Source organism: Melanostigma gelatinosum (genome assembly GCF_949748355.1).
Source record: "Melanostigma gelatinosum genome assembly, chromosome: 1".
NCBI lineage: Eukaryota > Metazoa > Chordata > Actinopteri > Perciformes > Zoarcidae > Melanostigma > Melanostigma gelatinosum.
This window is the reverse complement of record NC_136634.1, coordinates 368,006-380,000: the sequence shown is the minus strand read 5'-3', so window position 1 is coordinate 380,000 and position 11,995 is coordinate 368,006. Positions and strand designations below refer to the sequence as shown.

Genomic DNA, 11,995 nt, shown 5'->3' with positions numbered 1-11,995 from the left:
TTCCCCGTTTATGCTGTGATTGAGGTGAGACTTGGGAAGGACTACTTTTGTGTTTGTGGGCATTTTTGTACCTCGGATTTGTTTTTTTGCAGCGTTTCGGTCAACTAAACGGTAAAAATGTTTCTGAAGGTTGGTTTTCGTCTACGTTTCTGTGTGCAGATTGATTGATTGTATATATATATATATGTATATATGTATATTAGGGGTGTAACAATACGCGTATTCGTATTGAACCGTTCGGTACGAGGCTCACGGTTCGGTACGCATGACGAACCGAACAATACGTCTTCATTGAAAAGAAATATAGATATTTCTTCTTTTTTTTTTTTTTAACCTTTATTTAAGCAGGTAGTCTCATTGAGATGAAAAATCTCTTTTGCAAGATGTGAGTAACAACACTACATAACATGAAGGAGCAGTTTCTGTTTTTATGCTGATGTGTTGCTAAGAAGACACCCCAGAAGACGAGTCACTCAGGTATAGTTCATCATTGTTCAAAGTCAAAGAATAACTTCATGATGTTAGTTGTAATGAATAAATATATTTTAAAATCAAGTACATTTCTCTGCATTTATAGTTTCTACTGTACCGAACCGTGGCTCCACTGTATCGTACCCAACCGTGAGTTTTGTGAACCGTTACACCCCGTTCAGTATATACACATTAGGGGTGTAACGGTTCACAAAATTCACGGTTGGGTTCGGTACAGTGGAGCCACGGTTTAAAACCCACCTTGAGGATCTCGTTGAAGCCGTAGTTCTCCTCCATGATCTTCTGTTTCTCTGAGTCCAGGATGGCACAGCAGACCAGCAGGTGGAAGTTGTCACAGGGCAAATCGGTCCACATCACCTGAGGACACACAGGTAGAGACAGGTGGACACAGATCTTTCCCAGGTGTCCATCCATCCAGATCCACCACAGAAGAAGAAGAAACTCACCTCCCAGAGTCTCAGAACGTCCTGGAAGCTGAGCTCTCTCTTGAATCTGATCAACAACCAGCGGAAACAGAAATACAGAAAACCTGAATCCTGAGACTCTGTGAAGCAAAGAGACAGTCCTGTTAGCGTCTCCTATACTGGACCAAAGGACATCCTGTCACAGCTGGATCCTCAGGCTGTCCACAGTCCACCGAGTGTCCAGCTGTGGACTGTCAGATTGTTCAGCTGCTTTTCTCTGTGGATGTTATTTGATCATGAATTCTATTTTCTTGCTCTTGTGTTTGTTACCACACAACTTTCATACTGAATGCTTTTATTATGAAGGGCTCTGGGACTTTTGTTTTGAAAGTGAGTTCCAGGTGAGTTCACGTACCGAGGTAGTTCCAGAAGGACAAGTCCAGCAGTCTGAGCAGAGTACTGAGCTGGATCAGCTGAGTCTTCATGCCCTGCATCTGCTCCTCAAAGTTCTGGTGCTGGAAGCCGACAACAAACACAACATGTGTTTTCATTGTACTTGTCTATGTATATATATATGGAACAAATGGTATATATATATATATATATATATATATATACATATATATATATATATATATATACATATATATATATATATATATATATATATACATACATATCCTCACCATTTGTTCCATGAAGGAGACAAAGCACCAGAAGGCGTCCACCTCGTTCTCCATCACGTAGAGGATCGGAGACAGCAGGTCGCTCATCCCCTGGACGTATCCTAAGGAGACACAGAGACCTCAGAGTCTTGGTCCGCATGTCCCTGATCGTCAGGAGGAGACACCTTACAGAACTCACCCAGGTCAAAGTCCAACATGCAGTAGGTCATCAGGATGTCGTGGAGGAGGACCAGACCCGGGTTGTCGATGCCTTCGTAGAAGCGGTTGCTGCGGTCCGTTCTGTTGACGTCTTTCTCTGAGGACAGAAGACAGAAGGCGTTATGGTGTCTGAGGGTCTGCTGGTCTTCAGTGATCAATAACCAGTATAGGGGGGACCTCACCGATCAGACTTCTGTAGTCCCTCAGTCTGGAGTTCCTCCTCTCCTGCTCCTCACTCACGGACTTCCACTGCAGCTTCATCCTGAAGTATTCATCACTGTGACAGGACACACAGGCATCACCAGTCAGTCACTATCAGGTGATCACTGATCACTTCAGCTCCACTGTCCTGTGACATTCTATAGAAACACCATGTGGTCACTTTATTAGCTACACCTGTTTAATACTCGGACCAACCAACAGGGGGACTCTTACTGCCTCATGATTGGCTGATGAGCAATGACATAACGAGCAGGTATCCAGGTGTTCAGGTGTACGGGTGAACAAGTGGACCTAATAAAGTGCCCACTCAGTGTCTGTGAACATATTAAAGTAAAGTCGTACGTTTTGGTTCTCTGCAGGACTTTCCTCTCCTCCAGCGTGCTGTCCCAGGGGACATAACCCAACAGGAACTTCCAGGCTTCTTTCCTCAGAGCGTGACAGAGTCCCTGTAGAGACAGACAGGATGAGAGAGAGTCCCCGTAGAGACAGACAGGATGAGACAGAGTCCCCGTAGAGACAGACAGGATGAGACAGAGTCCCTGTAGAGACAGACAGGATGAGACAGAGTCCCCGTAGAGACAGACAGGATGAGAGAGAGTCCCCGTAGAGACAGACAGGATGAGACAGAGTCCCCGTAGAGACAGACAGGATGAGACAGAGTCCCCGTAGAGACAGACAGGATGAGAGAGAGTCCCCGTAGAGACAGACAGGATGAGACAGAGTCCCCGTAGAGACAGACAGGATGAGACAGAGTCCCCGTAGAGACAGACAGGATGAGAGAGAGTCCCCGTAGAGACAGACAGGATGAGACAGAGTCCCCGTAGAGACAGACAGGATGAGACAGAGTCCCCGTAGAGACAGACAGGATGAGACACAGTCCCCGTAGAGACAGACAGGATGAGACACAGTCCCCGTAGAGACAGACAGGATGAGACCGAGTCCCCGTAGAGACAGACAGGATGAGACCGAGTCCCCGTAGAGACAGACAGGATGAGACAGAGTCCCCGTAGAGACAGACAGGATGAGACAGAGTCCCCGTAGAGACAGACAGGATGAGACAGAGTCCCCGTAGAGACAGACAGGATGAGACAGAGTCCCCGTAGAGACAGACAGGATGAGACAGAGTCCCCGTAGAGACAGACAGGATGAGACAGAGTCCCCGTAGAGACAGACAGGATGAGACAGAGTCCCCGTAGAGACAGACAGGATGAGACAGAGTCAGACACAATAAACCTGTCTTACTCCTTTGAAGATGACTTGTTTGAGCAGTGGGATGTTGATCATCCTTCCCTCTGGATCCTGATGTCTGATCCAGTCCTCAGAGGACAGAGGACCAGTACGGGTCACTTGAGGCCTGGTCCCCAGGTCAATCTGAGGGGACAAGGGTGTGAGAGACATGTTAAAGGTGAGACAGATGCAAGATCGCGCCGCCTCTCTCATACTTTTTCTGTTTTTGTTTGTTTGTCCCGTTTCCAGCTCTCCCTCTCTGACCTCAGTCAGCAGAGTGGAACTTTTAAACATCCGTCTATCCACTGGTCAAACCTTTTCGCTGTTTTTCATAGAACCGGAAAGCTTGACAGAGCTTTTAGTTGGAGGAGCAGCGGCTCTCCTCGGGATTTACCGGAGAGGCTGACGGGGGAAGCGAGCAGGAGCGCTCGCTAATCCGCGTCAGCGGGGATTCAGAACTGCGCTTCCATCAAGCCATCTGGCGAACGTCCGCTCTCTGGCTAACAAGATGGATGAGCTGCTGCTCCTCAACAGATCAAACACGGACTTCAGCAGATCCGCCGCCCGGTGCTTCACTGAAAGCTGGCTCGGTGAGCACATCCCGGACAGCGCACTACATCTGCCGGGCTTCCAACTCCTCCGAGCGGACCGCGTAACGGCGCTGTCGGGGAAAAGGAGGGGAGGCGGAATCTGCTTCTACATAAACGAAGGTTGGTGTACTGATGTCAGTGTCAAAGGAATCATGCAGCCTTCACTGGACTGTAAACCTTTTTATTCACCGCGGGAGTTTTCCTCGTTCATTCTGGTCGGTGTCTACATCCTCAGGCCTGTTAGTGAGGTCCTCCAACACCTGCTGAGCAGATCACCAACATGCAGCACAAACACCCAGACTCCCTGCTCATTGTTCTCAGGGACTTCAACAGAGCAAACCTCAGCAAAGAACTGCCTAAATACAGACAGCATCTTAATACAGACAGCATCTTAATACAGACAGCATCTTAATACAGACAGCATATGAAGTGTAGCACCAGGGACAAACACACTGGACCACTGCTACACTGTCACAAAGGACACATCTCACTCAGTCCCCTGTGCAGCTCTGGGACTCTGTCACTGTCTGGTTCATCTTCTCCAGACCTACAGGCAGAAACTAAAATCTGCAAAGCCTGAGGTGAAGACTGTGAGGAGATGGACCAACGAGGCAAAGCTGGAGCTCCAGTCCTGCTTCGCCTGCACTGATTGGAGTGTTTGTGAGGCTGCTGCTACAGACCTGGATGAGCTCACTGACACTGTGACATCATACATCAGTCTTTGTGGGGACATGTGTGTGCCGACTAAAACCTTCTGCACGTTCTACAACAATAAATCTGGTTCACTGCCAGACGCAGGCAGCTCAGGCTCAGGAGGTCTACAGAGGTGGGGACAGGATCCTGTACAACCAGACCAGGAACAGCAAAGAGGAGCTACACTGAAAAACAGGAAAACAGGTTTTCAGCCAACGACCCCTCGTCAGTGTGGAGAGGCCTGCCGGTCCTCACCAACTACAGGAGACCCCCCCCCCCCCCCGAGGCCAATCACCAACTGGCTGACGACCTGAATTGTTTCTGTTGCAAGTTTGATAAGCCTACCCTCACACCCCCCCACCATCAAACAACCATCTACACCCCCTGCCTCCTCCTCATCTCTCCCAACCGACCCCCCACCGGCACTGAGGATCTGTGAAGAGGATGTGAGTCGGCTCTTCCACAGACAGAAGATCAGGAAGGCACCAGGTCCAGACGGTGTGTCCCCCTCCTGCCTGAAAGTCTGTGCTGACCAGCTGGACCCATTTTCACAAAGACCTTCAACCGATCTGGAGCTGTGTGAAGTCCTTCCTGCTTCAAACGCTCCACCATCATCCCGGTCCCCAAGAAACCCTCCATCACAGGATTACTGACTACAGGCCCGTCGCCCTGACGTCTGTGGTCATGAAGTCCTTTGAGAGACTGGTGTTGACCCACCTGAAGAACATCACAGGACCCCTGCTGGACCCCCTGCAGTTTGCCTACCGTGCAAACAGGTCGGTGGATGATGCAGTCAGCATGGGACTGCACTACATGCTGCAACACCTCGACTCCCCAGGGACATATGCAAGGGTTCTGTTTGTGGACTTCAGCTCCGCGTTCAACACCATCGTCCTGGAGATACTCCACCCAAACTCTCCAGCTCACTGTGCAGCCTCCACCTGTCAGTGGATCACTAACCTCCTGACTGACAGCGAGATCCATCCATCCATCCATCCATATATATAGAGATAGAGATAGATAGATCAATATATATATATATATATATATATATATATATATATATATATATATATATATATATCTATCTATAGATAAAAATAGCTATATATATATATATATATATATATATATATATATAGATAGACAGAAAGGTCAAAGGTGAGACAGGGTCAGAGATCCTACGAGTTACACTAATAATAACAATGAGGTCATGGTCATGTGACCCAGCAGCCTCACCCTGGTGATGACCTCAAAGCCGGGCTCCTCCTGCTGGTTGATCTCCAGTCCAGGAATGACTTCACCCAGCAGGAGGGCCACCTCCTCTGGGGGGCGCTGGTGCTGCTCCTCAGACCCCCGGAACGCATCGAAGATGTAGTTCGTGACTTTTGAGAATCCTCCCAGAGTGGTGACGTACGGGTCCTTCCTGAACTTCTGCTGGAAACACACGGTTCTATTAACATACGACTTCAGAGGAACCTCTACAGGGATGGAGGCTACGACCTGGATTCACCTTTCAAAATAAAGCTACATGTAGCACATGGTTCTATTAACATACGACTTCAGAGGAACCTCGCTCGTTAAGCTACGATCTGGATTCTAAATAAAACCAAATGGAACGACAACTTCACAAAATAAAATTAAATGTAATGATGTCAAGGGCTTTTATTGTGAAAGGTAAGATGTGGTCAGTGTTTCGTTTGTCAAGATTGAAAGGAGTAACAAAGTTTGCCGTCTTGTTTCGGACTACAGAGCTTCTGTGTTCTGGTGAACGTTTTGAATGTGTCTGTTCCACCTGATTGGTTGATGACGTTACTCGTGTGTTGAGGCCTTAATGTGTCTCTTGATGACAGCAGCATGTTAATCTAGTTACTAACCTGAACGAGGCCGAAGTTGTTATCGTCCAGCAGGTTCTCAAAGGACTGAGACAGAGCTCTGTTTGGAGAGCTGACCAACAGACACGAGTCATCCTCTGGAGATCTACACACACACACACCAACAGACACGAGTCATCCTCTGGAGATCTACACACACACACACACCAACAGACACGAGTCATCCTCTGGAGACCCACACACACATACACACCAACAGACACGAGTCATCCTCTGGAGATCCACACACACGAGTCATCCTCTGGAGATCTACACACACACACACCAACAGACACGAGTCATCCTCTGGAGACCCACACACACATACACACCAACAGACACGAGTCATCCTCTGGAGATCTACACACACACACACCAACAGACACGAGTCATCCTCTGGAGATCTACACACACACACACACCAACAGACACGAGTCATCCTCTGGAGATCTACACACACACACACACCAACAGACACGAGTCATCCTCTGGAGATCTACACACACACACACACCAACAGACACGAGTCATCCTCTGGAGATCTACACACACGAGTCATCCTCTGGAGATCTACACACACACACACACACACACCAACAGACACGAGTCATCCTCTGGAGATCTACACACACACACACCAACAGACACGAGTCATCCTCTGGAGATCCACACACACACACACACCAACAGACACGAGTCATCCTCTGGAGATCTACACACACGAGTCATCCTCTGGAGATCCACACACACACACACACACCAACAGACACGAGTCATCCTCTGGAGATCTACACACACACACACACACACACACACCAACAGACACGAGTCATCCTCTGGAGATCTACACACACACACACACCAACAGACACGAGTCATCCTCTGGAGATCTACACACACACACACACAGACTAAATGTGGTCCTAATCAGCAGCTCCACGACGGACAAATTAGTGGATTCATTGATCAATAAAATATTCATCTGAAATGATCAATTGTCAATTCATTAAAAGAAAGTATTCTTTTAAAGAAAACATGACAGAATTGTGATTTCAGCCTCTGACGTGAATATTATGTGGTTTTAAATAAAATAACTAAAGTAAGACCATAAAACTTCTTCTAGTTTTCAAACAGTGTATTAAAAATGTACAACTTTTAAAAAAGGACCTTTAACTTAAACTTTGAATATCAGACTCATTTCTATCTGAAAACTGGACGGCGAGTCGGTGGTCTAGAAGCAGATCCTTTCAAAATAAAACCCAGACACAGTGAACAAGCAGATCCTTTCAAAATAAAACCCAGACACAGTGAACAAGCAGATCCTTTCAAAATAAAACCCAGACACAGTGAACAAGCAGATCCTTTCAAAATAAAACCCAGACACAGTGAACAAGCAGATCCTTTCAAAATAAAACCCAGACACAGTGAACAAGCAGATCCTTTCAAAATAAAACCCAGACACAGTGAACAAGCAGATCCTTTCAAAATAAAACCCAGACACTGAGTCAGCCTCTTCACTGATGCCTGCAGGACGTCACACTGGTGCTGCTGGTGTTACTGGTTTCCTTATGAAAGGCTCAGATAAGAACTTTAATAAGATGTATCTGCAGAGAGATGATATCTGGTGTCTCACCCAGAGAAACAATATTGTTCACATTTATCATTTTATGTTCCACTTGTTGAGACTGTGGTGGCTGGAGAGGGTTGGGTCGGGTCGGGGGGGGGGGGCTGTATGAGTCATTGACTATCATCGATGTAAAGTTATTGTTCTTTAAATGCCCACGTTATCACCCGTTAAGAGTCCAGGAGGACTACAGTCATCCGGTCACACTTTCATATCTTCATTCCTCCCTCCCTCCCTCCCTCCCTCCCTCCTTCCTTCATTCCTCCTCCCTCATTCACTGCTCCCTCCCATCCTCCCTCCCTCCTTCATTCATTCCTCCCTCCCTCCCTCTTTCATTCCTCCCTCACTCCCTCATTCACTGCTCCCTCCCATCCTCCCTGCCTCCTTCCTCCATCCATCCATTCATCCCTCCCTCACTCACTATGTCGTGTACTCACTCGCTGAGCAGAGCAAACCTCCTCAGGTTCTCCAGGAACTCTCTGCTGCCGCCCTGGTGGAAGTGCAGAGCAGGTAGGTAGGAGCAGGACTCCTTCAGTTTCAGGACCAGGAAGGTCCAACCCTCTTCCTTCATGGTGATGGACCTGAGGTCACTCAGAGCGAAGCTGAACGCCCCCCGGCTCCTCTCATGGCTGTGGTTCAGAGCGCCTGACAGACCAGGGAGAGGGATCACAAAAGTACATGTGTGACGCTGATTGATTTGTTATATATTGATGAATATGTATATGACTGTGGATCAGCTGATGATGAGAGACATGTGATATAAAGCAGCATTAACAGCGTGGTAGTGAGAGAGTTCATCACTGAGCTGTTGAGGAACGCAGTGAAACTAGTCGGTCAGGCTCCAACAAGCTTCTACTGTCTCCATGTTTCTATCAGATCATAAAGTATTTAACATGAACGATAAACACACGTCTCCACGGACACGTGTGGAAACACACCAGCTGTTTCTCATGTAGTGTATGTATATGATGTTCACATCACCTTCTCCGTTGGTGCAGCTCTTCTTCTTGAAGGACACGGCGTTCACCATGTCCCACTCTGTCTCGTAGCTCTGCTGGCATTCTAATAGCTGGTGGGACTTCTCACCTGGGAACTGGTCCCATTCCATCACTGAGCTGGAGTCCTGAGGACACAAACATTGACAACATTCCTCCGATGACTGAAACGTACTCAGACTCTATGAGAGAACTAGATGTCAGACTACTTCTAGTTCCTACTCTGGACTGACATGAAGAAGCAGTTAAAGGTGGAAGGCTGGTGTTGACAGACAGACACACATACACACATACACACATATACACATATAGAAGAAGCAAACAAACCTTTCCAGCACACAGCATGTTTGATGCGTCGACTGTTTCTTCCACAGGTTTGAACTCAACAATGACTTCAGCATCCTGACGTGTGGAGAAACAAACAGTCCGTGTTACGACTCATTATTAAGACCAATAGAGCTGAAACCATCACTTATTATGGATTGTGCTGCTTATAATACCTGGTTATAGTCGGAGGCGCTGCCTATGTCCATGTTATATGCATTAATAATGAATAAATACATCATTTCGTCAGCACTAGATTCCTTTCAAAGCTCTTGCATAATGACTTTCTAAACTGTATGCTCTAGTCTCAAACCGCCGCGCTTTGAGAAGAACACGTAGAGCCGTGAATACGACAGCGAACACACAGCCGGCTAACACACTCCAGGCCGAAGACGAGAAGAGGTCGGACTCAACAGTGTGGTGGAGCTTCAGAACATAAAGCGTAAAAGAACTGCTGAGAACAGTCTGCGTGTGAGCTATGAACAGAGGAACAACAGCGAGGAGTTAACCGGTTACCTTGTCAACAATCCGAAGAGAGCCCGAGACGAGTAAATCCTGCTCGATGGCGTCTTCATCGCTGCTCGGATGGATGAAGACTCCTTCGTGTTCAAATATGATCTGTGTGACAGACGTCGTGGGAGTTAGATCCACTTTCATCATTTCATATTCAGGCAGTCATGAACTTATGTCTGTGCTCCTTCTGAGAATGAACACATTCTTCTGTGTTTAGCATGATTTGTATGAAATATGATGTTCTTACTTGCTATATATTGTTTTATTTTACATTAGCTATTTTACAAGCTATTTTATATTTTTATCAGATTATAACCTTTTTTTCATTTTGTAAACAAGATTAAAAGTGTGTTCTAAAAAGGCACAGGTGAAAAATGTCTTCAATAAATATCAAAATAGTTTATTTACTTTTTATGTGATCAACTTGTCTCCAGGTCAACGATCTCCACATAACAACACATCTATTGACCCCATTTTAAAAGCTTCAGTTTAATTATTAAATAACTTTACATCCACAGACTCTGTCACATTGTATTCATTATATTTCATAGTGTTTTTACTGTTGTCTCATTGGTTCATCATGTCGTGAAGACAGACACTTTTCCACATTGTGGACAATACATTTTCCAACCAACCTATAACTATATTATACTATATCTACACCGTAACTAACCCTACCCAGGAAACAGAGTCACAACTTGGTGTTACAGCTGGTGTTTATGTTGAAGAGTCTGTGAGGATTCAGTAAAAACCTTCTTGTTGATCAGCTGGTCTCAGTGATGAGCATCACGTAACAGAACGTGTGTAGCTCAGTGAAGCAGATGTTTAGATAGTAAACAGATGTTAGTTAGCCTGCTAACGATAGCAGATACACTCGCTAACGTTAGCAGGCTAACTAAATATGTGGTGACAGAATACCTAACACACCCAACATGCTAACGTTAGCACAGCTGTTAGCATGTAGGAGCCTCCGCTAGGTGTTGTGTATCTATAAACTACATAAACAGACGGGTTTAGGTCACAGCTGTGCTCTCGTGGCATCTCTGGTGATGTCGTCACACTACAGCTAGCACATCGGCTAATGCTAGCTAGCCTGAGCTAACCGCTGAGCTGGTTAGTGAAGCCACAACTCTATAAACTAATACTAATAACATATATATGTATTTACAGTATACATACATAACATACAACTGTATAATCTAAACTTGTATGACATATATTTACATGTGTTTCTACCTTTAGGAGAGAGTCCGCCGCCATGTTGTCGCCTTCTCTCTCCTGATGACGTCAGCATCTCACGTGCCTGTCAACTTCCAAAACAAAACTACAAGTCAGCTTCCGGTGGAGAGCATTGGCAGGCATGCGCACTAAGTCTTCACACATTTTCAGTTTATTATATTAAATGATGTTATATCATGTTATGTTGTATTATATTATGTTATATTTTGTTATGTTATATTATGTTGTATTGTATTTTATTACATTATAATATTACATTATATCATATAATGTAATGTATTATGTGAAATAACATATAACACATAACACATAACATATAACACATAACACATAACATATAACACATAAAATATAACATATAACACATAACATGTAACACATAACATGTAAAATATAACACATAACACATAACATATAACACATAACACATAACATATAACACATAACATATAACACATAACACATAACACATAACACATAGCATATAACATATAACACATAACATATAACATATAACACATAACACATAACATATAACATGTAACACATAACACATAACACATAACATATAACACATAACACATAACATATAACATGTAACACATAACATATAACACATAACATATAACACATAACACATACCATATAACACATAACACATAACATATAACACATAACATATAACACATAACACATAACATATAACACATAACACATAACATATAACACATAACACATAACATATAACACATAACACATAACACATACCATATAACATGTAACACATAACATATAACATATAACATATAACACATAAAACATAACATATAACACATAACACATAACATATAACATATAACACATAACATATAACATATAACATGTAACACATAACATATAACACATAACACATA

General features: G+C 44.8%; 1 protein-coding gene across 3 annotated transcripts in view; it reads right to left on the bottom strand.

Annotated features, from left to right (window-relative positions):
- tbc1d15 (TBC1 domain family, member 15) overlaps positions 1-11,123 on the bottom strand; it is a 17,641-nt gene extending 6,518 nt beyond the window's left edge. For 2 of the 3 annotated variants that reach the window (XM_079271460.1, XM_079271462.1), the window contains exons 1-15: positions 11,079-11,123; positions 9,846-9,947; positions 9,333-9,407; positions 8,992-9,133; positions 8,448-8,655; positions 6,390-6,492; positions 5,752-5,949; positions 3,245-3,373; positions 2,345-2,448; positions 1,963-2,057; positions 1,761-1,877; positions 1,583-1,683; positions 1,312-1,411; positions 939-1,036; positions 733-849 (exon numbers count right to left, since the gene is read on the bottom strand). In XM_079271460.1, coding sequence (XP_079127586.1) covers positions 733-849; positions 939-1,036; positions 1,312-1,411; positions 1,583-1,683; positions 1,761-1,877; positions 1,963-2,057; positions 2,345-2,448; positions 3,245-3,373; positions 5,752-5,949; positions 6,390-6,492; positions 8,448-8,655; positions 8,992-9,133; positions 9,333-9,407; positions 9,846-9,947; positions 11,079-11,102 — 1,713 coding nt within the window. In that variant the 5' untranslated portion in view covers positions 11,103-11,123. The remainder of the gene's footprint in view (positions 1-732; positions 850-938; positions 1,037-1,311; positions 1,412-1,582; positions 1,684-1,760; positions 1,878-1,962; positions 2,058-2,344; positions 2,449-3,244; positions 3,374-5,751; positions 5,950-6,389; positions 6,493-8,447; positions 8,656-8,991; positions 9,134-9,332; positions 9,408-9,845; positions 9,948-11,078) is intronic. The other variant, XM_079271461.1, reaches the window with a different exon arrangement.
- Positions 11,124-11,995: the final 872 nt, after the last annotated feature.